This window comes from Melospiza georgiana, chromosome 33 (genome assembly GCF_028018845.1).
Source record: "Melospiza georgiana isolate bMelGeo1 chromosome 33, bMelGeo1.pri, whole genome shotgun sequence".
In the NCBI taxonomy this organism is placed as follows: domain Eukaryota; kingdom Metazoa; phylum Chordata; class Aves; order Passeriformes; family Passerellidae; genus Melospiza; species Melospiza georgiana.
Genome location: NC_080462.1, coordinates 2,530,695 through 2,558,619, shown reverse-complemented (window position 1 = coordinate 2,558,619; position 27,925 = coordinate 2,530,695). Strand labels below are relative to the sequence as shown.

At 57.8% G+C, this 27,925-nt stretch overlaps 1 protein-coding gene across 2 annotated transcripts; it reads right to left on the bottom strand.

Moving 5' to 3' along the window:
- Positions 1-437: 437 nt before the first annotated feature.
- On the bottom strand, positions 438-27,435 carry GATAD2B (GATA zinc finger domain containing 2B). 2 transcript variants are annotated; one of them, XM_058042780.1, is made up of 11 exons: positions 27,295-27,435; positions 11,547-11,876; positions 9,401-9,530; positions 8,757-8,888; positions 8,513-8,644; positions 7,728-7,898; positions 6,026-6,341; positions 5,137-5,339; positions 3,326-3,436; positions 2,566-2,683; positions 438-1,051 (listed from the first exon to the last, which is right to left on the bottom strand). In XM_058042780.1, the coding sequence occupies exons 2-11, from the start codon at positions 11,873-11,875 to the stop codon at positions 918-920; spliced, it is 1,776 nt and encodes a 591-aa protein (XP_057898763.1). In that variant the 5' UTR covers position 11,876; positions 27,295-27,435; the 3' UTR covers positions 438-917. The 2 variants fall into 2 exon arrangements, with proteins under 2 accessions (XP_057898763.1, XP_057898764.1); XM_058042781.1 differs by lacking the exon at positions 27,295-27,435 and adding an exon at positions 17,675-17,778.
- Positions 27,436-27,925: the final 490 nt, after the last annotated feature.

Below are 27,925 nucleotides of genomic sequence, written 5' to 3'. Positions count from 1 at the left end.
GCCAGGGAGGGGTGAGAGCGGCTCTGGAGCATGCAGGGCTCGGGGACAGATGTGGGGACAGACGTGGGGACAGTTCAGGACAGGTCAGGGGTCACTCACCCGCCCTGGCCGCGCCGTCCGCTCCGGAGCCGCCGCGTCCCCGACGTGGGGACAGAGGGGACACCCCCGGGGGGTGGCACCTGGGGGGGGTCTGGTCACCTCGAGGGGACATTGAGGGACCCCCGAGGGGTTCCTGGGGTGGCTCTGGCAGCGTTGTCACCCCTGGGGACACTGGGATTGGGGCTGGAGCCGAGGGATTGGGGTTGGGGTGTTCTGGGGAGGTGACACCCCAGGAGTGGGGACAGGGGGAGGTGACACCCCTGGGATCACATCCAACAGGGATTTGTCCCCCCCCTCTATGGGATCAGAGCATCCCCCCCAAACCAGCACAGGCCGCCCCCCAAAATCTCCCCCCGGGGAAATGGGGAAGGTGCCCTTGCCAAAGTCTCTGGAAAAAGGGAGAAAAAAGCTTTAACCATCCATGGAGCCAAGGGAGGGGGGCGAAAATAAGGAAAAAAGGGGCAAAAAACAAACCCACAACACAAGGGGGAAGCGGCGGCGTTACAAAACGAGCGGCGGGGCCGGGGCTGCTCCGGCCGGGGAACCGGGGGCAGTTCGGGCTGGGAGCACCGGGGGCAGGCGCCTCTGAAATGTTTCTTGCGTCTGGGGTCGCTGTTTTTGTTTTGTTTTCGCTGTTTGTTTCTCTGCGGTTCTCGGTCTGATCTGTTGTGTTGTCCCCGGGAGGCGGCGGCGGCGCCCGGCCTGGTTCAGCTCAGCCCGGTTCAGCCCAGCCAGGTTTGGCCTGGTTCAGCCCGGCTCGGCCCGGCTCAGCCCGGCTGGGCCCAGCCCGGCCCGGTCGGGGCTGCGGGGATCCGGGGCTATTTCTGCCCGCTGATGGACTGCGATATGGAGCGCGGCGGGATCATATCCAGCAGGTACTCCCGCTGCCGGTCCGCCAGGCTCGACGCTTTGTGGCCCCCGATGCCGGCGTTCAGGTACGCGATGTTCACCCCTGGGGACGGCACGGAAACCACGCTGAGCACGGGGAGCCCACAGAAACCACGCTGAGCACGGGGATACCACAGAGCACAGGGATCCCACAGAAACCACGGAAACCACACTGAGCACAGGGATCCCACAGAAACCACACTGAGCATGGGGATACCACAGAGCACAGGGATCCCATGGAAACCACAGAAACCACGCTGAGCACGGGGAGCCCACAGACACCACGGAAACCACTCTGAGCACGGGGATCCCACAGAGCACAGGGATCCCACGGAAACCACTCTGAGCACGGGGATCCCACAGAGCACAGGGATCCCACAGAAACCACACTGAGCAGAGGGATCCCACAGAGCCCACGGAAACCACGCTGAGAGCACGGGGATACCACAGAGCCCAGGGATCACACAGATCCCAGGGATCCCACAGATCCCACGGAAATCACACTGAGCACAGGGATCCTACAGAGCCCACGGAAACCACGCTGAGCACGGGGATCCCACAGATCCCAGGGATCCCACAGAGCCCACAGAAACCACACTGAGCACAGGGATCCCACAGAGCACAGGGATCCCACAGAAACCACACTGAGCACGGGGATACCACAGAAACCACACTGAGCACGGGGATCCCACGGAAACCACACTGAGCACAGGGATCCTACAGAGCCCAGGGATCCCACAGAAATCACACTGAGCACAGGGATCCTACAGATCCCACAGAAATCCTACAGATCCCACTGAGCCCATGGAAACCACACTGAGCACAGAGAGCCCACTGATCCTACAGAAATCACACTGAGCACAGGGATCCTACAGAGCCCACGGAAATCACACTGAGCCCAGGGATCCCACTGATCCTACAGAGCCTGGGCACACCAGAGATCCCAAAGATCCCACTGATCCCACAGAGCCTATGGATCCCACAGAGCCCACAGAGCCCATAGAGCCCACAGAAATCCTATAGATCCCACTGAGACCACAGAGCCCAGAGATCCCACAGATTGCATGGATCCTCTACAGATCCCACAGAGCCCAGGAACCCCACAGAGCCCACAAACCCCATGGATCCCACAGATCCCAAGGATCCCACAGATCTCACAGAGCTCATGGATCCCACAGAACCCATGGATCCCACAGAGCCCACAGAGCCCAGGGATCCTCGGCACCACATGGATACCAAGGATCCCAAATATCCCAGAGACCCCACAGAGCCCACGGATCCCACAGACACCAGGGACCCCATGGATCCCAGAGACCCCAAAGATCCCACAGCCCCACGGCCACCCCGAAACCCGCATGAGGCAGGAAGGGCCAGGACGGGGCTGGCACAGGGAATTCCCAAAGTTTGCCCCAAAACCCAGTGGGTGTGTCCCACACTGCTGATCTGATCTGATCTGATCCCATCCCACTCATCCCATCCCATCCCATTGTTCCCATCCCATCCCATCCCATCCCATCGTTCCCATCCCATCCCATCCCATCCCATCCCAGCCCATCCCCAGCCCCGTTCCCGCCGTACCTGGCATTCCCAGGAGCCCCCCGGCCACCGAGAGCTGCGGGGCCTGGGCGAAGTTGGAGAGCATGGAGCGGGCCGAGGTGGGGATGCCGCGCTGGAGGCTGCTCTGGGGCTGCGGGGCCTGCACACACGGACACACGGACACACGGACACGGGGTTGGGAGCGTGGGCGTGGGGAGAACGGGCGGACATTGCACCCATCCTGATGGGCACCTCCCCGTGACCACATCCTGTCCCATCCCCACGATCCCATCCTATTATCACATGGCTCCATCTCCATGATCCCATCCCATTCCCATGGTCCCCTTCCCATCAAGTGCCATCCTGTCCCACCCCATCCCATTATCCTACGGTCCCATCCCATGGTCCCATCCCATTATCCTATGATTTCATCCCATGGTCCCATCCCATTATCCCATGATTTCATCCCATTATCCCATCCCACAATCCCATGGTCCCATCCCACGATCCCATCCCATTATCTCATAGTCCCATCCCCATGATCCCACCCCACGATCCCATGATCCCCTGATCCCATTACCCCATTATCTCATGGTCCCATCCCACAATCCCATCCCATTATCTCATAGTCCCATCCCCATGATCCCATGATCCAATTACCCCATTACCCCATTATCCCATGGTCCTATCCCATGGTCCCACCCCATGATCCCATCCCACTATCCCACGATCCCATCCAACAATCCCACCCCATTATCTCATCCCACAATCCCAGCCCCTGATCCCACACCCCGTGTCCCACCTGCCGGAGCGTGTGGTGCCGCAGGATCCCGTCCTGTTTGCCCACGCTGGGCACGGCGGGCGCAGCCGTGGGGGACAGGGCAGCCTGCTGCTGCAGCCGCTGCTCGATCTCCTGTGGGACAGACAGACAGACAGACATGGCAGTGACAGACAGCCATGGGACAGGGCAGCCTGCTGCTGCAGCCGCTGCTCCATCTCCTGTGGGACAGACAGACAGACAGACAGGGCAATGACAGACAGCCATGGGACAGGGCAGCCTGCTGCTGCAGCCGCTGCTCGATCTCCTGTGGGACAGACAGACAGACAGACATGGCAATGACAGACAGCCATGGGACAGGGCAGCCTGCTGCTGCAGCCGCTGCTCGATCTCCTGTGGGACAGACAGACAGACAGACATGGCAGTGACAGACAGCCATGGGACAGGGCAGCCTGCTGCTGCAGCCGCTGCTCGATCTCCTGTGGGACAGACAGACAGACAGACATGGCAGTGACAGACAGCCATGGGACAAGGCAGCCTGCTGCTGCAGCCGCTGCTCCATCTCCTGTGGGACAGACAGACAGACAGACATGGCAGTGACAGACAGCCATGGGACAGGGCAGCCTGCTGCTGCAGCCGCTGCTCGATCTCCTGTGGGACAGACAGACAGACAGACATGGGACAGACAGCCATGGGACAGGGCAGCCTGCTGCTGCAGCCGCTGCTCGATCTCCTGTGGGACAGACAGACAGACAGACATGGCAATGACAGACAGCCATGGGACAGGGCAGCCTGCTGCTGCAGCCGCTGCTCGATCTCCTGTGGGACAGACAGACAGACAGACATGGGACAGACAGCCATGGGAATGACACCCCTGGGAATGCCATCCTGCTCAATTCCTCAGGAAGGCCAACCTGGCTGGGATGGGATGAGTGGGACAGGATCAGTGGGGTGGGGTCAATGGGAACAATGGGATGGGATCGATGGGATGGAATCAATGGGATTGATGGGATGAGATCAATGGGATGGGAACAATGGGATGGGATCAATAGGAACAATGATCCCACATATCCCACATCCAATGGGATGGAATCAATGGGATGAAATCAATAGGATCAATAGGAACAATGGGATGGGATCGATGGGAACAAAATGGGATGGGACCAATGGGAACAATGGGATGGGATCAATAGGAACAATGGGATGGGACCAATGGGATTGATGGGATCAATGGGATGGGAACAATGGGATGGGATCAATGGGAAGAATGGGATGGGATCGATGGGAACAAAATGGGATGGGATCGATGGGAACAAAATGGGATGGGATCGATGGGAAGAATGGGATGGGATCAATGGGATGGGACCAATGGGAACAATGGGATGGGATCAATAGGAACAATGGGATGGGACCAATGGGATTGATGGGATCAATGGGATGGGAACAATGGGATGGGATCAATAGGAACAATGGGATGGGACCAATGGGATTGATGGGATCAATGGGATGGGAACAATGGGATGGGATCAATGGGAAGAATGGGATGGGATCGATGGGAACAAAATGGGATGGGATCGATGGGAAGAATGGGATGGGATCAATGGGATGGGACCAATGGGAACAATGGGATGGGATCAATAGGAACAATGGGATGGGACCAATGGGATTGATGGGATCAATGGGATGGGAACAATGGGATGGGATCAATAGGAACAATGGGATGGGACCAATGGGAACAATGGGATGGGGATAATGGAATGGGATGGGACAGAGTGGTTTGGGACGCTTTGGGATGGGATGAGCCACGGCAAAGGGGCACTCCCAGCCATCCCCACCTGCTCCTGCTGCAGGGCCTTGACGAAGGCGTTCTTGAGGCGGTTCGTGTGCTCGGCCTTGAGCGCCTTCTTCTGGTTGGAGGTCTGGCACTGCTCGCACAGGATGCGCCCGCCCTTCTCCTGCTTCCAGTGCGGCGTGAAGTCGGTGCGGCACTGCGCGCACACGAACGGCTCCACGCGCGGCACCGCCGGGGCGCTCTTCCCTGGAACACACCCCGGCTCAGCACCCCCGCGGGATGCAGGGTTTCGGGCTAAAATCCCGAAAATCTCAACCGAAATCACCAAAAAAACTGGGCGGGAATAGTGAAAGTTATGGCTGAAATAATGGGAATTGGATGAAATCCTGCGAATCAGCCAAAAATCCCGCATCCAGAGAGAACCCAATGTTTCGGGGTGAAAGACTGAAAATCCTGACTGAAATCACCAAAAAAACTGAGGGGGAATATTGAAATTTTTGGCTGAAATCCTGCAGATCAGCCAAAAATCCTCCACCCAGCCAGAACCAGCCAAAAATCATGCACCCAGTCTGAACCCAACATTTTGGGCTGAAAGCCTGAAAATCCTGACTGAAATCACCAAAAACTGGACGGATATACCGAAATTTTTGCCCGAAATACTGACATTTTGGCTGAAATCCCACAAATCACCCCAAATCCCGCGAATCATCCAAAATCCTGAAAAATTTCATTTAAAACCCCACAAATTTAGTCTGCGAACCCCTTAAAAACCTGCAAAAACCCACCCCAAACTTTCAATTTCCCCCACCAACCCCCACCACCTCCTTCTCCAACCCCTTCCAACCACCCCCAAAGCCCTAAACCCCACGATTCCACCCCAAATTATGCGTCAAACCCCCCCAAATCCCCTTTGGGGCGACCCTGGGCATCACCTTGGCTGTCGATGACGCTCTGCACCACCTCCTCCAGCCCCACCATGTAGATGAACTCGCTGTTGGCGGCGCTGGGCAGGAAGTGCAGCAGCGGCGCCGGCGGCTTCGGGGGAGGGATCTCCAGCAGCGTCTTCTCCAGCTGCTTGCGCAGCGCCAGCTTGGCCGCGGCCTGCGAGTTGGCGGCGTCCGAGAGCGCGCTGGGGCTGGGGAGCGGGGACGACACGCGGGCCACCGAGCCCGGCTGCATGTGCGACGCGAGGTTCATGTAGATGGCGGAGGAGGACGAGCGCTGGCACGGCACTGACGAGCCCGATTGCTGTGGGAGAGATTTGGGGTCAGGTGGGGAATTTGGGATCATGGGGGGGATTTGGGGTCAGGGTGTAAACTGGGGATCAGGGCGAGAATTCAGGATCACGGTGGGGATTCGGGATCAGGGCGCGAATTTGGGATGGGAGGTTCATGTAGATGGTGGATGAGGACGAGCGCTGGCACGGCACCGACGAGCCCGACTGCTGTGGGGGAGAGGTATGGGGTCAGGTGGGGATTTGGGGTCACAGGGGGGGATTTGGGATCATGGAGGGATTCGGGATCAGGGCGCGAATTTGGGATGTGAGGTTCATATAGATGGTGGAGGAGGACGAGTGCTGGCATGCTCGACGAGCCTGATTGCTGTGGGGGAGAGGTATGGGGTCAGGTGGGGATTTGGGATCACCAGGGGGATTTGGGATCAGGGCGTGAATTTTGGATCTGGGGATTTGGGATCATGGTGGAGATTTGGGATCATGGGGAGAATTTGGAGTTAGGGTGAAGGTTTGGGATGTGAGGTTCATATAGATGGTGGAGGAGGATGAGTGCTGGCACGGCACCGATGAGCCCGATTGCTGCGGGGGAGATTTGGGGTCAGGTGGGGATTTGGGATCAGGGTGAGATTTCGGGATCAGGTGGGGATTCAGGATTACAGGGGGAATTCAGGATCAGGGCACAAATTCAGGATCAGGCGGGGATTTGGGATCACGGGGGGAATTCAGCATCAGGACTTGATTTGGGATCAGGTGGGGATTCGGGATCAGGGCACGAATTCAGGATCAGGTGGAGATTCGGGATCACAGTGGGGATTTAGGAGCAGGTGGGGATTCGGGATCACAGTGGGGATTTGGGATCAGAGTGGGGATTTGGAATCAGGTGTGGATTTGGGATCAGGTGTGGATTTGGGATCAGGTGGGGATTTGGGATCAGGTGGGGATTCAGGATTGCTGGGAGTGCCAGGGTCACAGACCCCTGGAGCACCAGGAGCTGCTGCGGGGTCAGAAGGACTGGGGAGTCCTGGGAATTGTGGAGCAGGTGGGGCCTTGGGATGGGGGTCGTGCAAACCAGCCCAAACTGGTGCAAACTGGCCCAAACCAGTACAAACTGGTACACACCAGTGCCCAAACCAGTGCTCAACCAGCCTTAACTACTGCCCAAACCGGTAAAAACTGAGGGCAAACTGGTACCAACCAGTGCCCAGGCAGCCCAAACCACTGAAAACCTGCCCAAACCAGTGCTCAACCAGCCCAAATCAGTGAAAACCAGCCCAAACCAGCGCAGACCAGCCCAAACCAGTGCCCAACCAGCCCAAACCAGTGCAGACCAGCCCAAACCAGCGCAGACCAGCCCAAACCAGTGCCCAACCAGCCCAAACCAGCCCAGACCAGCGACCCACCGGCTGGTAGTTGATGGCGGGGCTCATGCCGGGCGTGGAGCTGCGCACCAGGCCGGGTTTCTGGGGCCCGCGCTGGCCCTGGAGCTGCGCGGGGCTGGGGGCGATGACGCGCTGGGACATCAGCATGTGGGGCAGGGCTGAGCTGGCGGCCGAGCGGATCACGCTGTGGCCCTGGGGGGATCCAGGAGGAATTGGGGGTTAAATCACAGCAACCGGCTCGGGATAACCACAAACATCCCCCCAGAGCTCGGTGATAAAATCGGAGAAAAATGAGGGAAAACTTGGAGCATCGATTCCCTGATCCATGGAGTTCCTGCTTATCCAGAATCCCATTAATCTCTAAGGCCCCAAATCCTTCATTTTTCCCCAAACTCTCCTGGATTTTACAGGATTGTGGCCCTTTCCCCCAGCTCAAGCTGGCACATCCCTAATTCCCGTGGGAGGCCCCAGATCCCTTGTTTTTTCCCCAAACTCTCCTGGATTTTTGAGGACTGTGGACCTTTACCCCATGGTCAAGGAGAGCAGAAATCCATGGAGCAAACATTTCTCCTTTGGGAGCAGCAGGGAGGCTGCAGGCCTTGGAGAATTCCCACCATCCTCACCCCACTCTGGGACACTGGACATTCAGAAAATCATGGAATATCCATCTCCACAAGGATCACTGATTCTTAATTCCTGACAAACCCAAACCCAACCCCAAACACCGGGAATTGAAGGAAAAACCCCTCAGCTGTGTGTGCACCCACCAAAATCAGCATTTTCCAGGAAAACCCAGGAATTCTCACCTGTAATGTCCTTAAATTCTGCGGCTCCACGCCCTGAGCCCCGGGCCGGGAGGGGATCTTGGACAGGCCCTGCTGTCCCACGTGGGCGGGCGACGGCTGCACGATGGACGCGGCGTTCTGGACAACGGGGGTCTGGGGGGCACCAAGGACAGGATTTGCATTCCCAGGAGGGGATTTAGGGAATCCCACACGTGGGGTGGGGGCTCCGTGGGCACCCCTTATCCCAGCCATGCCCGGCCCTCACCTTCTGCACCACGTTCTCCTTCTGGAGCTGGCTCTGCCGCAGCTTCTTGAGGAGCACCAGCCGGGCCTCCTCCAGCCGCAGCTCGTCCCGGAGCTGCTTGATCAGCTGCTGCCTCTCCTCCAGGCTCTTCCCCTGGAAACCCCCACAAACCCAGCAGGACGTGAGCAAGGGAAAGGAGAAAGGTGAATCCAAGTGGGAATGGGGACCACAGGTGTGCGAACGGGGGGGCTGCACCTGGAACTGGCTGAGGAAGGCCCCAAATGCTTCATCCTCCCACAATACCCCAAATGCTTCAATCCCTCCCCAAATGCTTCATCCCCTCAATGTCCCAAAAGCTTCAATCCATCCCAATGCCCCAAAATGCTTCAATCCCTCCCCAAATGCTTCATCCCTCCTTAATGTCCCAAAAGCTTCATCCCTCCCCAAAAGCTTCATCCTCCCCAAATGCTTCATCCTCCCCAATGCCCCAAATGTTTCATTCCACCCCAGTTCCCCAAATGTTTCATCCCTCCCCAAACGCCTCATCCCTCCCCAATGCCCCAGACATTTCATCTCTCCCCAATACCCCAAACATTTCATCCCTCCCCAAACCCTTCACCCCCCTCGTGCCGTGCCTTTCCAGGACGGAGTCCCCGTGGCCTCACCTTGAACATCTCCAGGTTGGCCGCCTTGAGCCGCTCCTCCATGCGGGAGCTGGAGCGGGGGCTGGAGGCCTCGTTGTCCGACAGGACGATGATGTCCGGGGACGGCGTCAGCCTGCCCCGCTCCTGGTCACTGTGGGGACAGGAGCCAGTGAGGCAGGAACTGGGGACCCCTCTGAGGCACAACTGGGCACTGGGGGAGGCACGGTGAGGCAGGAATTGGGATTTGGGGAGCCCCAGTGAGGCAGGAATTGGGATTGGGGGAGCCCCAGTGAGGCAGGAATTGGGGATTGGGGGAGGCACAGTGAGGCAGAATTGGGGAGCCCCAGTGAGGCAGAATTGGGATTGGGGAACCCCAGTGAGGCAGGAACTGGGGATCTGGGGAGCCCCAGTGAGGCAGGAATTGGTATTGGGGGAGGCACAGTGAGGCAGGAATTGGGGAGCCCCCAGGAATTGGGATTGGGGAACTCCAGTGAGGCAGGAATTGGGGATTGGGGAGCCCCAGTAAGGCAGGAATTGGGGATCTGGGAGCCCCAGTGAGGCAGAATTGGGATTGGGGAGCCCCAGTGAGGCAGAAATTGGGATTGGGGAGCTCCAGTGAGGCAGGAACTGGGGAGCCCCCAGGAATTGGGGATCTGGGAGCCCCAGTGAAGCAGGAATTTGGGGAGCCCCACAGAACCAGCAATGTGGGATTTTGGGAGGAGGATCCCCCTCGTTCCAGCACAGATCCAGAGCAGTGCAGCTCCCATGGACACCAGGAGGGAAGGACTCCCTCAAATGCACTCCCTCCCTCCCCAGGGCTGCAGGGATACTCCAGGGATACTCCAGGGATACTCCAGCCTGGAATCCTCACTGTGGTGGAGAAGGGGCTGAGCCCCCCTCCATTAACAGCACCACTCCAAGCCTATCCCAACCCAAATCTATTGGAAAAGCTCACTCCATGAAGGAAAACCTGCATGAATATCCATCTGATCCATGCCGGGATTGGGAAACCAAAGGAGCAGCAGGGCAAAGAAATAAAACCAAAAATCAGTGGTGGAGTCCAGCAGGATCCAGCTGGCACCATCCAGGCAAGGAGAGTCCGAGGAAAGCCCTTTGAGAGCCTGGGTTCCATCCCTGCTGCTGGAGAGCCTTGGAAAAGTGTGGGATAATCCACTGTGGAGGTGATTCCAGCTCCCTGGAAGGTCCCTGCACTGAGGGGACACCGTGGAATTTCTCATCCCAAACCCTGAGCACCCAGGAGGGAGCCCAGAGCCAATCCCAGCTCCCAGGTTTGGCTGCTCCAGGGCTGGGGAGATGCTCAGAGCTGGGATTGCTCCCAAACATTCCAGCTGCTTTTGTGGATATTCCAAAGCACCAGGGCTCCAGCAGAGAAATCCCAGAGCATCCCAAGGAGGAGGAGGCCGAGGCAAAGCAGGCTGAGTGCCAGGAGTTCCAATCTGGGTGGGATTTTCCTGGGTCAGGGCTGTCCCTCCTGCAGCTCCTGGGGATTGTTTTGAGGAGCATCCCAATAAATCCAGGCTGGATCACTGACATTCCACCAGGGGAACAAGGCAGAGCCAGAGTCCAAATCCAAGGAGTAAAACGGATCCATCCGTGAGGAATCACCAATTGTTGGGTTTCCTTTGTGCAGGGGAGAGCAGAATTCCAACAGAGTCATTGGAGAGCAGCCAGGGCCAGGGAGGCAGGCAGAGGTGAGGAGAGGTGGAGCACATTCCCAGGGAAAATCCAGGAAAATGAGACGTTCCCAGCCTCAGTTCTCAACTCAGAGTGGAGCATTCCCAGCGTTCCCAGGGCTGATTTCCCGTGCCCATCCAAGTGTCCGTGTGCGACGCTGGTGCCCCGCTGGAACCCTCACATTGCACAACATCCAAGGAATTAATTCCGCTGAGGATGCTGCTCCTCGCCCTGAGCAGGACCCTCCAGGGACACCTCCCACCGTCCCAGGCTGCTCCAGCCTGGCATCAGACACTTCCAGGGATGAGGAATCCACAAATCTCTGTGGCCACCTTCCCATCCCACCCACCCTCTGTCCATGGAAGCCATTCCCTCTCATGCCACCACGCCCAGCTCTCGGTGTCACCACAAGGGGCTCTCCAGGACCCCCCAAACCCCATTTCACCCCCAGCCCGGAACTGCCAGCACCCACCTCCTCCTGGCGCTCATGTCCACGGGCTCGTCGTTGATGTTCTCCTTGCCCGGCCGGGCCGCGCCGCGCCCGTCGCCGTGGGGCCTCAGGCTCCCGTTGAGCTTCTCCTCGTAGCCCTTGATCCCGTCCGGCTTCACGGGCAGCTCGTGGGGCACCTCCAGCCCCGCCAGGTCCTTGCGCTTGAGCAGCGCCAGCATCTTCAGCCTCTCCATGGCCTCGTGGCCCTCCATCTTCAGCCTCTTGGCCAGCACGTCCTCGCGCTCCTCGGCCGGCTCCAGGCTCCGCTTGAGCAGGTTCAGGCGCAGCGCGTCCTCCGTCATGCGGTCCATCCTGAGGGACACGGACAGGGACAGGTCAGTGACAAGGGGGCCAGGGAACCCCCCCGGGATCCCCCCCGAGCTCAGCTTGGGCTCCTCACAGAGCTCTGACCTCCTCATGGAGCTCCAACATACGGGAGAGCTCCAATCTCCTCATGGAGCTCCAACATACGGGAGAGCTCCAATCTCCTCATGGAGCTCCAACGCCCTGGAGAGCTCTGACCTCACGGAGCTCCAAACCCCTGGAGTGCTCTGATCTCCTCATGGAGCTCCAATCTCACAGAGCTCTGACCTCCTGGAGAGCTCTGATCTCCTCATGGAGCTCCAATCTCACAGAGCTCCGACCTCCTGGAGAGCTCTGATCTCCTCATGGAGCTCCAATCTCTTGGAGAGCTCTGATCTCCTCATGGAGCTCCAATCTCACAGAGCTCCGACCTCCTGGAGAGCTCTGATCTCCTCATGGAGCTCCAATCTCACAGAGCTCTGACCTCCTGGAGAGCTCTGATCTCCTCATGGAGCTCTGACCCCTTGGAGAGCTCCAACATCTAGGAGAGCCCTGATCTCATGGAGCTCCGACCCCCTGGAGAGCTCCAATCTCACAGAGCTCCAACCCCTTGGAGAGCTCCAATCTCCTCATGGAGCTCCAATCTCACAGAGCTCCAACCCCTTGGAGAGCTCTGACCTCCTCACAGAGCTCCAACCTCCCAAGTCCCCATCCAGGTCAGGAGTTTGCCCCTCTGAAGCCCCTGCAGTCCCTGAGAACAGCACCACAATCCCTCCTTTGGGGCTAAACCCCATGGATGGGGCTCAGCAAGGAAGGGGAGCTGGGATGAAGCCCCTGGAACGCCAGGAAATCCCCACCGTGCCTTCTGCAGGCAGGAATGCTCAGGCAGGTCCATCCCCGCCCTCCCACCTCAGCTCCAGGTGCAGGAATGCCCTCTGGAAAACAGGCAGGAGCCCATCCCAGCCCCATCCCAGGCCTGGAGCCCATCCCAACCCCATCCCAAGCCTGGAGCCCATCCCAACCCCATCCCAAGCCCGCTCCCAGGCTGATAAGGAACCAGCTCTGACAACAAAGAGCCAGGGGAGCTCCACCTGCAGAGCAGCTGGGCGAGGCTTTTCCCCGAGGAGCAGGGCTGGGGACCAGGACAAACACCCAGGGACCAGGACAAACACCTGGGGAGTTGCTGGGAATTCCATGTGGCCGGCTGGGGAACAGGGAATTCCTTGCTCTGCAGGGAACAGAAAGTGTCCTGGGGAGCACCTGGAGCTGCTCCTCACCTGCCAGGAGCTGGCTCCAAGTCACTCCTGGATAAACCCTTCCAGAGGGTACAGATCCCTGGAATGATGCATCTGCACATCGGCACACAGGTTCAGTGCCACTGGAGACAGCGGGAGCACGAGGGCAGCAGGAAAACCCACAGAAATCCCGAATACGATCCCAAAAAACGCCGGACGGAGCCTCCGAGGAGCACCTGGGGCTCTGCCCTACCTGCTGATCCCGTCTCTCCGCACGTCTCCCAAATTTAGCCCGGCAAGCCGGGGCAGGCCGGGGCAGCCGCTGCCGCCCCCGCCCGCAGCAGTGACCCCGGGGGGAGCTCCAGACACCCGGGAGCGCCCGGAGCCGCGCCGGCGCTGCCGCTGCAGCCTGTGCCAGACACGGGCACGGCAGAGCAGGAGGGGAGAGATGCACAGGGGCAACATTCCATGGGATAGGAGCTCCCACGGACAGCTGAACTGAGCAGGGAGATGGGATGAACCAGGGAGAGCCAGGATCTCCTGCTGCTCACAGCAATGAGACAGAGGAGGGAGAGGTACACAGGAGCAACACCCCATGGGATAGGAGCTTCTCACGGAGAGCTGAACTGAGCATGGAGATGGGATGAACCAGGGAGAGCCAGGATCTCCTGCTCCAACATCCTGCTTGTCCCCTCCAGGATCCTGCAGATCTCTCCAGGGGGTGGAAGCATCCCGCAGGAATTCTGGAGATGCCCCCAGTCCCTGCTCCATCACCAAGGTGGTCTCCCAGTGCCCTCCCCTCTGGCAAAATCCCAACAAATGCCAAGTGCCGTTACCGGGAATGGGGCCCAGCACTATTTAATCCGCTCCAGAGGTTCTCCAGGCTCAGCCAGATCCAATAAAAATTAAATGAGGCTTCGGATTCGGTGTTGAATGGGGCCCTGTGGCTGGAGGGGGAAGGGGAGGGTCCACTGGGAATTTCCAGAGCGCTGGGAGAGCTCCTGGTTCCATGCAGAAATCCACAGCAAAGAGCAGGAATGGTTCCAGGGCCGGGAACTGTCTGGAGGTCGGACAGGCTCCGGTCTCGGCACATCCCAAACCGGATCATCCGGCCCTGCTGCCCTCGGGCACAGCCCCGGGTGATCAGCACATCCCAGGGAACAGCCTCTCCCTTCAGCTTCCACCTGAAAAATCCTCCTCGCTGGAAACAAACTCCCAAATGGTGGCAAAACCGATGGAAAACGGGAGCCGAACGCACGGCGTGGAATCCTGGCAGCCAAGAGTGCAGGGGCTGCAGGGTGGGATGGGCAGGGTGGGCTGCACAGACCTGGGGGGGCTTTCCAGGAATGCCAGGGTGCTGGCCAGGTCCTGGTGGTGATTCCCAGCCCTCTGTGGGTGCCGTCCCTGCTGTGGCACCACGCGCTCCCCGGCACGTTCCTCCTGCTCCACGGGGCCCGGCAGGACAGGTTTGGTGCACGCAAACAAAGCAGAACCCCTTCTTCCTTCCAAGGAGGCTGGATGTGGTGCCCACAGGGGGAAATATCCAACACAAAAAAATAAATCCTCAGCGGGAGGATTTGAAAGGCTGGAGCGAGTGAGTTGGGTCAAGAGAAGGAATATTCCAGAAGGAAGTGGGAATATCCAGGGAGAGATGAAATATCCTGGGATTTACCCGATGGAGTCCAGAACTTGGCAGCAGCAGGAGTTAATTCCAGCCAGGGTTTATCCAGGGAGGTCCCAGCTCCTTCCCAGCCTCCTTGGAGGGTTTTCCATTGGGTCAATCCCCTCGTTGGTCTTCCAGCCCCAGTTCCCAGCCTTGGAGCCTCCAGAGATCATGGAGGGGTTGTAATTCCTGATCCAGCACCAGGAATGGTCCCTGATCTGTCAGGAGCAATCCTTGATCCACGAGGAACGATCCTTGATCCACCAGGAGGGATCCCTGATCCACCAGGAGGGATCCCTGATCCACCAAGAGTGAACACCTGATCCACCAGGAGTGATCCAGTGATCCTCCAGGAACAATCCCTGATCCACCAGGAGGGATTCCTGATCTGCCACAAGGGATCCCTGATCTGCCAGGAACAATCCTTGATACACCAGGAGTGATCCAGTGATCCCTGATCCACCAGGAGTGACCCCTGATCTGCCACGAGGGATCCCTGATCCACCAGGAACAATCCCTGATCCCCCACAAGGGATCCACGTGCCAAACTCAGACATTCAGATATGAGACTGACGGAATAAAACTCATCCAAATCACATTGAAGTCCAATTTCCCGGGATCAGGGAGCAGGAATTGGTGAGATCCAACTCACCTGGGCAGGCTCCCACTGCCTGAACCCCCCTAAATCCAGGATCTGGGATCAATCCTGGTCACTCCAAACCCAGACATCACTCAGATACGATGGAATAAAACCCATCCAAATCCTATTAAAGTCCCATTTTCCCGGGATCAGGAATTGGTGAGACCCAACACCTGCAGCTCACCTGGGCACACTCCCGGTGCCCAAACCCCCCCAAATCCCAGGATCTGGTGTCAATCCCCGCTGACGCCATGGGGATTCCACAGGGCTGGCAGCTCATCCGGACCCACCCGGCCCCAGCCCTGCTCCGGGGGCTCCGGTCCCAGCTGGGCTCGGCCCATCCCGACGCCGCCGTCACACGCGCGTTCGCTCGGCACGGCACACAAAATGGCTGGCTCCCAGGGCCGGCATTCCCAGGGAACGCCAGGAAAAGGATAATCACCTAAAAAGGTAATTAGGATTTAACGGCGCGGCGGCGGCAGCGGGATCGGGAAGGGGAAAAGAACAAAAACCCTGCAGCTCCCGAGGCTGCTGCTCCGGGAATGCCCGGCAGGAATCCCGAGCAGGTACGGGAGGGTGAGGGCGGCTCACGGGGATTTTCTCCGGAGCAGGAGGAGCACCGGGATTAAAGGAATGGCAGAGAAGCCCCAAAAACGATCCCAGAGCCGTCCCAGAAGGGACACGGCTGCTCCCGGGAGGGAACGGGAATACGAGGAAAGATTTGGGCAGGGATGGGAGCGGGCACTGGGATGTGGCAGGGTGGGAATTCCTACAGAGCAAACTGCTCCAGGAGTTCTGCTGCTGTTCCTGGATCCCAGCACGGGGACACGGCTCCCTGCCCCCGGATCCCCTGTTCCAGATGTCCCAGACCTTGGATCTCCTGGATTCCAGATCTCCCAGACCCTGGATCCCCAGATTCCAGATGTCCCAGACCCTGGATCCCCCCAATTCCAAATCTCTCACACCCTGGATCCCCCCAGCTCCCCATCTCCCACGTTCCAGATCTCCCAGACCCTGGATTTCTCAGACCCTGGATCCCCCTGATTCTGGATCTCTCAGACCCTGGATCTCTCAGATTGCAGATCTTCCAGACCCTGGATCCCCATGATTCCAGATCTCTCAGATTCTGGATCTCCCAGACCCTGGATCTCCTGGATTCCAGATCTCCCAGACCCTGGATCTCCTGGATTCCACATCTCCCAGAGCCTGGATCCCCCTGACTGGATCTCCCAATTCCATATGTCCCAGATTCCAGATCTCCCAGACCCTGGATCTCTCAGATTCCAGATCTCCCAGACCCTGGATTCCCCCAGTTCCAAATCCCCCAGACCCTGGATCTCCTGGATTCCAGATCAGCACCCCCAGCTCGGGATGTCCTCACATTCTGCAGCTCCGGGTCAAGTACAAAACCAACAATGGGAAGCAGGAAAAGCAGGAAAGGAGGAAAATCCTCCCTCCCCAAAGTGCTTCCCTTCCCTAAGTTTGTGCTCTTGTCCAACTCCACTTCTCGGCAGCAGGGAATGCCAGGGCCGGGTCCAGCACCACAAACCTCACACCTCATCCCACCCCAGGATTTTGGGATGTGTGAGGAGAGCAGGAACTCCAGAAACTGCTTTATGCCCTGAAATGGGGAGGGGGGAAAGACCCCAAAACTCCACAAACTCTTAAAGAGAGATAAAAATTCCAGCACATCTGCCTGGGACAGCCCCGTTTAGGGAAAATGCAGCTGGGAACAGAAAACCCAATAAAAAGCGCTGGGATGGGGGGCGGGGGGAGGAGGGAGCGCCCGGCCCCCTCCCCATCCGGGATGACGCAGACTTCCCAGGCTCCCTTATATAACAACGCTTCCCGATTTCCTCGACTGCGGGCGCTGCCTTTGTGCGGCGCTGCGGGGCCATCGATCACCAATGCGCGGCCCGATCGATATTCGATCGATCGCCGGGGGCAGGGGAGGGGTGACACCGGTGCCAGGCATTGTTACTGCCGGGGCTTTCGGGATTTTTGTCACCCCCCGTGCAGGCGGCGGCGGGGAGGGTGGGATGGGAGAATTCCAGGGGAATAGCGATGGTGGGGAAAGGGGGGAGGGAAGCGAGAAGGGAATCACGGATCCGCTCCGACAGCAAACCGGCGCTCCTTCCCTCCTTAAAACACTCCCTCCAGACACAAAATAAAACCACCATAAAAACGAAAAAAAAAATTAAAAATCAGCTTCAGGAAGCCTTTAGCGCGCATTGCCTGCCAAACGCGGCACGGCGTGACGGATACTCACAGGTCCGGTACTCCCGCTGCTGCTGCTGCCGCCTCGGGCTGCCCGGAACGCGGGGGAGGAGCGGGGGCAGGAGCGGGAGCGGGGGGCGGCCGGGGCCGGGCCGGGCCCCGCGCTCCATCGGAGCCGCCGCAGCCGCAGCCGGAGCCGGAGCCGCGCTCCGAGCGGGCCCTTCCCTGCCAATCATGCGCGTTCTGTTTTATTAAACAAAAGAAAAGGGGGGATGCTGACTTTTTCCCATGATGCCTCGCGGGGGCAGGGAAAAAGAGAAGGGAGAGGAGGAAAAAAAAAAAAAAAAAAAAAAAAAAAAAGGGAATTAAAAAAAAAAAAAATTTGAATGAAAAAAAATTTAAAAAAGAAAAAAAAAATTTAAAAATGCCGGTCGTGACCGGTTTGGCGCTTCCAGACATGGAATTGGCTCTGGATTTTTTTCTTTTTTTTGGGGGGGGGTGTTTGATTTTCGCTGGGATTTCGGCCGCCCCCTCCCCGCTCCCCCTCCCCCGCTGCTGGCCCCCCGCCAAACTTTGTCTTCATTCATGGAAGCTCCTTCCCTCCCCTGGAATTTTAACTCTCTCCCTCCCAAAAAGGAGCCCCGGGGCCGCCGGGAGCCGCCCCTCCCAGCGCCCAAACAGCGCGGAGCGGCCTCGGGATGGCCGGGCCCGGGGCACGGAGAGGGTCCCCAGGGGCCCCGGAATGTGCCCAGGGAATGTGCCCAGAGATCCCAGGGATTGTGCCCAGGGATCCCAGGGAATGTGCCCAGAGATCCCAGGGATGGTGCCCAGGGATCCCAGAATGTGCCCAGGGAATGTGCCCAGGGGTCCCAGCAAATGTGCCCAGGGATCCCAGAATGTGCCCAGGGAATGTGCCCAGAGATCCCAGGGAATGTGCCCACGGAATGTGCCCAGGGATCCCAGAATGTGTCCAGGGATTTGGGAATGTGCCCAGGGATCCCAGGGATGGTGCCCAGGGATTTGGGAATGTGCCCAGGGAATGTGCCCAGAAATCCCAGGGAATGTGCCCAGAGATCCCAGGGATTGTGCCCAAGGAAAGTGCCCAGGGATCCCAGGGCAGAATTTGCCCACGGAATGTGCCCAGGGATCTCAGAATGCGCCCAGGGAATGTGCCCAGAGATCTGAAAATGTGCTAAGGGATTGTGCCCAGAGAATGTGCCCAGGGAACCAGGAATCTGCCCAGAGAACGTGCCCAGGATCTCAGAATGTGCCCAGGGAATGTGCCCAGGGGTCCCAGCGAACGTGCCCAGGGATCTGAGAATGTGCTAAGGGATTGTGCCCAGAGAATGTGCCCAGGGATCCGCTGGGCACGTCCATCCGCATGTGGATGAAGATGCCACAGAAGATGCCAAGGAAGACGCCAGGAAGACACCGAGGGATGCCAACGACGACGCCAAAATCCCCAAAAAGGCACCGAGGGAAGGGGCAGGAGGAGATGCTGAGGGATGGCAGGGAGATGCCAAAGGGTCCCAGCAAGGAGCACGGGGAGCAGGGGCAGAGCCCCGAGGAGATGCTGAGCATTCCCTGGAGATGCCAAGGCCTGGGAGATGCCACCCGTGGGCTGGCCCTGCAGAAGGAGCATCCAAAGTGATTCTGGCTGTCCCAAACCCCCTGATCCAATTCCAGTGGAGCCCAAATCCCACTGTGGATCCCCAGGGCTGAGATGTCCCAGCAGGAACAGGATGGGGACAAATTTGGGGCCTCGTTAAGGAATTAACGAGAGCTTGGAGCATTCACCACATGGGAAATCCAGGAGATGGAGAATCTCAGGGAATGGAAAACATGGTTTTAAACCAAAACATGGGAGTTTAAAACACAGTTTTAAACCAAAACACGGGAGATTGAGCCTGGGTATTTGGGATTCCTCAGCCAGAGGAACAGCCCTGTCCTCACTCCAGCCCTCCCTGGCACAGATCACCCCGGGAATCCGGGGCTGCCCCATCCCTGCAAGCGCTCAAGGCCAGGCTGGACAGGGCTTGGAGCAGATGGAAAATGTCAGATCCCCCCAAAACACCCCGATAATCCCCGACATCCAGGGCCCTGTTCCACCCCTGAGCTGTGGGAGCCTGGGAATTCCAGCACTGGAACCCCCCCAGTTTGCCTTTATTGGATAAAATGGAACAATTTGGTTTCCAAAGGGGGAAAGGATTAATTAGCTTTAATTGCATGCTCGTTTCCATGGATTTATCAGCTAATGAGGGGGTGGGATGGGCCCGGGGATGATTTATTCCAGGCTGTGTCCATGGAAAACGCAGAGGGCACAGGAGAGCAGCAAATTCCTTCATTTCTCCATTTCCCTGGATTTTCAGCACCTGTTTCCATCCTCTCCCTTCTCCTCGGGCCCTTCCATTCCTGTCTGGGCTGGGTGGGGATTTGGGAAGGGATGAAATCCCTCCCTGCTCCTGCCCCGACCTTCCCAATGATCCTCCCAGCCAGGATGGGCAAAGGAGGCACTCAAACATCACTGAACTGGATTTGGGCTTTTCCCTGGGGATCCACTCCCTGGGAGCTCCTGTCTCCTGAAAAGGCCTTTGGGAAGCCTGACCAGAGCTCCTTTTATCCCAAAGGATCCCTGGATCCTCCTCCCCACTGGGAAAACAAAACCAGAATTCCTGGATCCAATTCCCTCCTCCCAAACGACAGCACCTGGAATTGGAGCCATCCATCCCAGGCTGGCTTCAGGCTGACACTGTGTAACCAGGAGGAGATTCTGGGGAAACTGGAGGATGGTTAAGCAGGGAAAGGGATGATTTTCCCCCAATTTTGCCATTCAATGGGAATCCAAAAGCTTCCTGATCTGCAGGGAAGGCCTCGCTCAAGGAGCTCCCACCACAAACCCAACACAACCAAAGGATTGCCAGGATAGGACCAGGGGAAGGTGGGAATCCACGATCCCATTCCCAGGGATTCATCCCAATCCCAGCTGGGTTAACCCCTCAGAAAATGTCCTTTGCCTGCTGGGAATTCAGGATTCCCATCCCAATGCACAGCAGAGCCATCCCCACCCACACCCAGCAGCTCCAACTTCCCAGCCCAGCAATTCCAGATAAAACCAACAAATGTTGGGTTCTGGAATTCCCTCCACCTTCCACTGAGGCCATTCCTATGGATTCATCCCAATCCCAGCTGGATTAACCCTTCCTTTGCCTGATGGGAATTCAGGATTCCCACTCGCATCCAGCAGCCCCAACTTCCCAGTAAAACCAGCAAATTTTGGGTTCTGGAATTTCCTAAACCTTCCACTGGGGCCATTCCTTGGAAAAGCAGGAATCCATGATCCCATTCCCAGGGATTCATCCCAATCCCAGCTGGGTTAACCCCTCCTTTGTCTGATGGAAATTTAGGATTCCCATCCCAATGCACACAGAGCCATCCCCACCCACACCCAGCAGCCCCAACTTCCCAAGTAAAACCAGCAAATTTTGGGTTCTGGAATTCCTCAGCCTTCCACTGGGGCCATTCCAATTCCATGCAAGGAACAAGCCCAGCCGTGGCAATGCCCCCGTGGCACAAGGAGCTGTTGGGATTTCTCAGGGCTCAGAGATTTGATTGGAATCCAGGATTTAATAAAGAGGAAAATCCAAGCTTGGATTTTTTTTTTTTTTCCAAGCAGAAAGTTTGGAGTTACCCAAGGAGAACAACGGGATAATTTTGGAATTCCCTGGAATTCTGTGTCCTTTGCCCTCAGAATCCCTCAGCGCCGGGATGTGTTTGAGGAGCAGGGAAATTCCTTATGGAGCTCCTCCACCTGCACCCCAGCTGCAACTGGGAGCAAACTGGGAGCAAACTGGGAGCAGCTGAGATTCCCAACCCTTCCTCCAGCCAAGGACCAACCCCTGGAGCACCAAAAATCCCCTGGGGGCCCTGGATGCTGTGGGAAACAGCCCAGGCAGGTTTTCCAGCCAGGCCCTCCCGAAAATCCAGATTGGGGAGCACACCTGGGGCTCTGCTCCTGGAGTCTGGGGGATTTCAGGCGGAGTTTGGGGGATTTCAGGCGGATTTTGGGGAATTTCAGGTGGATTTTGGGGGATTTCAGGCAGATTTTGGGGAATTTCAGGCAGATTTTGGGGAATTTCAGGTGGAGTTTGGGGGATTTCAGGCCAATTTGGGGGATTTCCTGCTGGGAAAGCGCGAATGAACACTGGGATGGGTGACAGGAGCAGCCTCCCCCTCCCACAGGCTCTGGCTCAGTCTCACCCCATAAAATCCTGGGGTTCACACATCCATCTCCTGGGACCCCACGGCAATGAACCCCACATTTTATTGGGGATCAAACACCCAGGGCATGGAGAACCCCACAAACCCAACTCCTGCCATCCCCTCCGCCCCAAAACGGGGCAATGTTGGGGTTCAGCCCCAGAGCCCCACTCGGGGATGGAATCTCTGCAGCAGGACGGACACCATGGATGGATGGATGGATGGATGATGGATGGATGGATGGATGGATGGATGGATGGATGGATGGATGATGGATGGATGGATGGATGGATGGATGATGGATGGATGGATGATGGATGGATGGAGGATGATGGATGGATGGATGGATGGATGATGGATGGATGGATGGATGATGGATGGATGGATGGATGGATGGATGGATGGATGGATGGATGATGGATGGATGGATGATGGATGGATGGATGGATGGATGGATGGATGGATGGATGGATGGATGATGGATGGATGATGGATGGATGGATGGATGGATGATGGATGGATGGATGGATGGATGGATGGATGATGGATGGATGATGGATGGATGGATGGATGGATGGATGATGGATGGATGGATGGATGATGGATGATGGATGGATGGATGATGGATGAGGGAGCACCCCTGAAACCCAACCCCGGCTCCTCGGGCTATTCTGGGTTTGGCAGCGCCGCTCCCAAACCTCCCCGAGGATTCCAGGGCTGGGGCTGCTCCCGCAGGGCTCAGGAATGTTCCAGATGCCACCAGCACAAATTCCATCCAAGGGGCACTGAGGGAACCCCGGGGTCTGAGGGGATGAGTCCCTTCCCCATCCTGAACCTGCCAGGGCTCGGAAGGGCCAAGCTCATGGGAAAATCGGGGGATAAAAAAGAAAAAGAAATAGAGAAAAATTAAAATAAAGAAAAATAATAATAGTAATAATAGATATTTTAAGTGAAGCATTAAAAAATTAAAATAAAAACAAAGAAAAAAATTAAAGAAAGAAAAATAAAAAAGAGAAAAAGAAACAAAGAAAAAGGAAAAAGACAAAAGGAAAAAAGGAAAAGGAAAAGGAAAAGGAAAAGGAAAAGGAAAAGGAAAAGGAAAAGGAAAAGGAAAAGGAAAAGGAAAAGGAAAAGGAAAAGGAAAAGGAAAAGGAAAGAAAAATTAAAAAAGAAAAATATAAAAGGGAAAAATAATAAAAAAAAGAACAAGAAAAAATAAAGAAAAATAATTAAAAGAAAAATAAAAAAGGGAAAAATAATTTAAAAAAAAGAAAAATAAAAAAGAAAAATTATAAAAGGAAAAATAATAAAAAAAGGAAAAATAAAAAAGGAAAATAAAGAACTAAAGAAATAAAAATAAAAACAAAAGCAGAACCAAGCCCAGCACTGCAGCCTCCTCCTGCCCCACTCCCCCAGCTCAGTGTGAGCCCTGAGGTGCCCAAACCCCAACCGTGGCACGGGAGGAGCCCAAGCACAGCAGGGCAGCTCCTCATGGCACGGGCTGGCACAGCCCTGAACATCCCCTGCCCTGAGGAGCTGCTGAGGGCACGGCAGAGCTGGGAAAGGGAAAGCCAGGGAGAGCCTGGGGCATCCCTGAGGGCTGGCAGGGACCAGGGACAGGGACTGGAGTGCAGGAGAAGGGGGATCGGGGTGGGATGCTGGGGAGAAGTTCCTGCAGAGGAATGGGGGTGCACCCCAGCACATCCCATCCCATCCCAGCACATCCCATCCCATCCCATCCCATCCCATCCCATCCCATCCCAACCATGAGAGCATCCCTAAATGGTGCAAAATACAGAATTCCCCTAAAAACCTGGAAAAAATCCTAAAACACCAACAAACCCCACGGCAAACACAACCCCAGCCATTCCAAGATCCATGTGAAACCCAAACCCGCAGATTTCCCTAAAAACCTGGAAAAAATCCTAAAACATCAACAAACCCCACAGCAAACACAACCCCAGCCATCCCTGGGACAGAATTCCAGGATCCATGTGAAACCCAAAGCCACAGATTCCCACCAGGAACAACCATGGATCAAGGAGCATTTCTGCCATCGCAGATGGAAGACCCAAGCATGGAAAACTGTCAATGAACTGGGAAATAATCAGGAAAAAGCTGAAAATTCGGGAAATTCCTCTCCTGAACGCGGATCCCACCCCCCCTGGGAGGTGGCTCTGGAGGGGAAGGTGCTTCCAGGAACATCCTGAGTGGGATAAACCCATCCTGCCAGGCTGGAATTGCTGCTCTCCATGTGAAACAGCACCCGAGGGCAGCCTGGGAGCCGCCCTGCTCGGGGGAGATGGAAAAGGGATGGGGGCAGTGCCAGGAACGGTGCCAGGGGAAGGTGGCACCGAGATCCCAAAGGATCAGAGCATGGAGCCACCATGGACACCTTGGATGGATCCAACCCCACCAAATCCCAGCCCAGCCCTGCATTCCCAGCAGGGATTCCCTATGCAAACTCCACTGCACCCCAACAGGAACCTCAGCATGGGGGATGTCCCAAATCCTGGGAGATGGATGGAGGCAGTGCCAGGAACGGTGCCAGGGGAAGGTGGCACCGAGATCCCAAAGGATCAGAGCATGGAGCCACCATGGACACCTTGGATGTATCCAACACCACCAAGGTGACAAATCCCAGCCCAACCCTGCATTCCCAGCAGGGATTCCCTATGGGAACTCCACTGCACCCCAAGAACAACCTCAGCATAGGGGATGTCCCAAATCCTGGGAGATGGATGGGGGCAGTGCCAGCCTCGTGACCAGGAATGGTGCCAGGGGAAGGTGGCACCCAGATCCCAAAGGATCAGAGCATGGAGCCACCATGGAGACCTTGGATGGATCCAACCCCACCGAATCCCAGCCCAACCCTGCACTCCCAGCAGAGATGGAGTTCTCCCTATGCAAACTCCACTGCACCCCAACAGGAACCTCAGCATGGGGGACGCCCCAAATCCTGGGAGATGGATGGAGGCAGTGCCAGCCTCGTGACCAGGAATGGTGCCAGGGGAAGGTGGCACCGAGATCCCAAAGGATCAGAGCATGGAACCACCCCAGATGGATCCCAGCAGCTCCAACCCCACCGAATCCCAGCCCAGCCCTGCATTCCCAGCAGGGATTCCCCATGGAAGCTCCACTGCACCCCAACACCACCCAGATTTTGGGGGATGTCCCAGATCCTGGCACGCGCCAGGGTCTCTCAGACTGGGCACCCCCCAGCCCTTAAAACGCCAGAAATTCCCCCAAAACCGCGGCTGCCTCCTCAGCCCCAGCCCCCAGGCGGGAGCAGCGAGGAACAGGAGTCAAATCCTCCCACACTCCTGCCAGGAGGAGCTGCTCCCATTGCCGAGCTCCCCCTTCCTCCTCCTCCTCCTCCTCCTCCTCCTCCCGCCCGGCAGCGGCCGAGGAAGCTCCAAAAAAAAAAAAAAATCAAATGGATGTTAAAATTAAAAAATGAAATAAAATAAATCAGAAACGCTCGGGAAAAGCCAATGGATCCCGGCTCTTCCTCCCTGCTCCCAGATTCCCAAATCTCCTCCTCCTCCTCAGTTCCCGGCAAGCCACCCCCTCCCCCCGCCATCACAGATCCCTCTCCAGGCTCCAAAGCGCCCAAAATCGCCTCGATTTGGGGAATGTGGGCAAGGAGGAACCCTCAAATCCTGGGAGGGGAAACCCTCAATCCCTGCGAGGAGGAACCCTCTGGATCCGTGCTGGGAGAGGACCCAGCTGCCCAGAACGGGTGAGGAGGGGTCCGCGCCCCCTCCCAGCCCGGGCGGGGATGGCCAAGTTTCCCAAATGGGGGGGATGGGGGCACGAAAAGAGGGAGAATCCCGCGGGGAGGAAATCCGGGATGCGGCCGGGAAACGGCGCGGGAAGGAACCGGGCACCGGGAGCGGCCCCGGAGCCCGCACGGAACAAAGCGGGGCTCGAGGGGGCGATCCGGGGGGCTCCGGGATCCGCACCCCTCAATCCCACCGGGAACAGTGCCCGGGGGATTGCCCGGAGCGCCCCCAAACCGCCCGGGATGAGCCCCCAAATCCCTGAGAGCTGCTCCCCAAAACCCCTGAGAGCTGCTCCCCAAAATCCCTGAGCTCTGCTCCCCAAAATCCCTGAGAGCTGCTCCCCAAAATCCCTGAGAGCTGCTCCCCAAAATCCCCGAGAGCAGCTCCCCAAAATCCCTGAGAGCTGCTCCCCAAAACCCCTGAGAGCTGCTCCCCAAAATCTTTGAGAGCTGCTCCCCAAAATCCCTGAGCTTTGCTCCCCAAAATCCCTGAGAGCTGCTCCCCAAAATCCCTGGGAGCTGCTCCCCAAAATCCCTGGGAGCTGCTCCCCAAAATCTCTGAGAGCTGCTCCCCAAAATCCCTGAGCTTTGCTCCCCAAAATCTCTGAGCTTTGCTCCCCAAAATCCCTGAGAGCTGCTCCCCAAAATCCCTGGGAGCTGCTCCCCAAAATCCCTGGGAGCTGCTCCCCAAAATCCCTCACCTCTGCACGCCAAAAATCCCTGAGCTCTGCTCCCCCAAATCTGAGCTCTGCTCCCCAAAATCTCTGAGCTCTGATGCCCGAAATCCCTGAGTGCTGCCCCCAAAAAATCCCTGAGCTCTGCTCCCCAAATCTGAGCTCTGCTCCCCAAAATCCCTGAGAGTCGCCCCCCAAAATCCCTGTGCTCTGCTTCCCAAAATCCCACAGCTCCGCACTCCCAAATCTCTGAGCTCTGCTCCCCAAAATCCGAGCTCTTTCCCCCCAGATCTGTCTGCTTGGTGACCCCAATCCTGCCGGCTCTGCCCCCAAAATCCCTGAGCTCTGCTCCCTCAAATCTGAGCTCTGCTCCCTAAAATTCCTGAGCTCCGCACTCCCAAAATCCCTGTGCTCTGCTCCCCAAAAATTCCTGGCTCTGCTCCCCTAAATCTGAGCTCTGCTCCCCAAAATCCCTCAGCTCTATCCCCCAAAATCCCCCAGCTCTGCCCTGCAAAATCTGAGCTCTGCTCCCCAGAATCCCTGAGCCCTGCTCCCCAAAATCTGAGCTCTGCTCCCCCAAAATCCCTCAGCTCTGCTCCCCAAAATCCCCGAGCTCCGCACTCCCAAATCCCTGTGCTCTGCTCCCCAAAATCCTTGGGCTTTGCTCCCCCACATCTGAGCTCTGCTTCCTAAAACCCCTCAGCTTTGCCCCCCAAAATCCCTGTGCGCTGCTCCCCCAAATCCGAGCTCCGCCGCCGCCCAACCCCTCGGGCTCTGCCTGCTGCCCTCAGCCCCCAAAATCTCCCTGAGCCCCCCCAAAAATCCACTCTCAGCCCCCCAAAATCCGCCTGACCCCCCAAAATCCCCCTCAGCCCCGGTTCTCGCCCCCCCCCCCCCCCCAGCCAGGCCCTGCCCCGCCCCCGCCGGGCCCGGCCCCGCCGCCCCCGCGGGCCTCACCTGGCTCGGGGGTCGCGGGGGGTCTCGGCGGGTTCCCGGCGGTTCCCGGTGGGTTCCGGACGGTTCCCGGTGGCTCCCGGCGGATGCCGGCGGGTCCCGGGCGGTCCCGGGGGTCCCGGGCCGGGCGGGCGGAGCAGACGCGGCCGCCGCCGAGCGCAACCGGCACCACCACAAACAATGCCGCTGATTGGCCGCCGCCGCCGCCGCGCCCGCCCCGCCTCCCGACCCCAGCCGCGACGCCCATTGGTGCGGCGTGCAGACTGGCATGAAATCTCACCAATGGAATCGCTACGATCCTCTCTTATCCCGCCTGCCAGCTTTCACTGGATGTCTCAGCAATGATTGACGTCGCGCTGCACCAACGGGAACGCGCCGAGCTTCCCCGCGGGGCGCCTTTAATGGGTCCCCGAGCCTGAACATCCGGGTACTGCCGGCGGCGCGCGGTGGCGGCGCGCGACTTCTCCCACGGCGCACCGGGGAGTTTTGTCCCCTCCCAGCCGCCGTACCGGCCCCGGGCCCAGCACCGGCCCGGTTCCGCCGCACGTGGCGCCGCTGCGAGGCCGCGGTGGCTCCGGGGAGGAGATCCCGGTTCTGGGGACAGCGGGCAGAGCCCTCCAATGCCCGGCGGGGC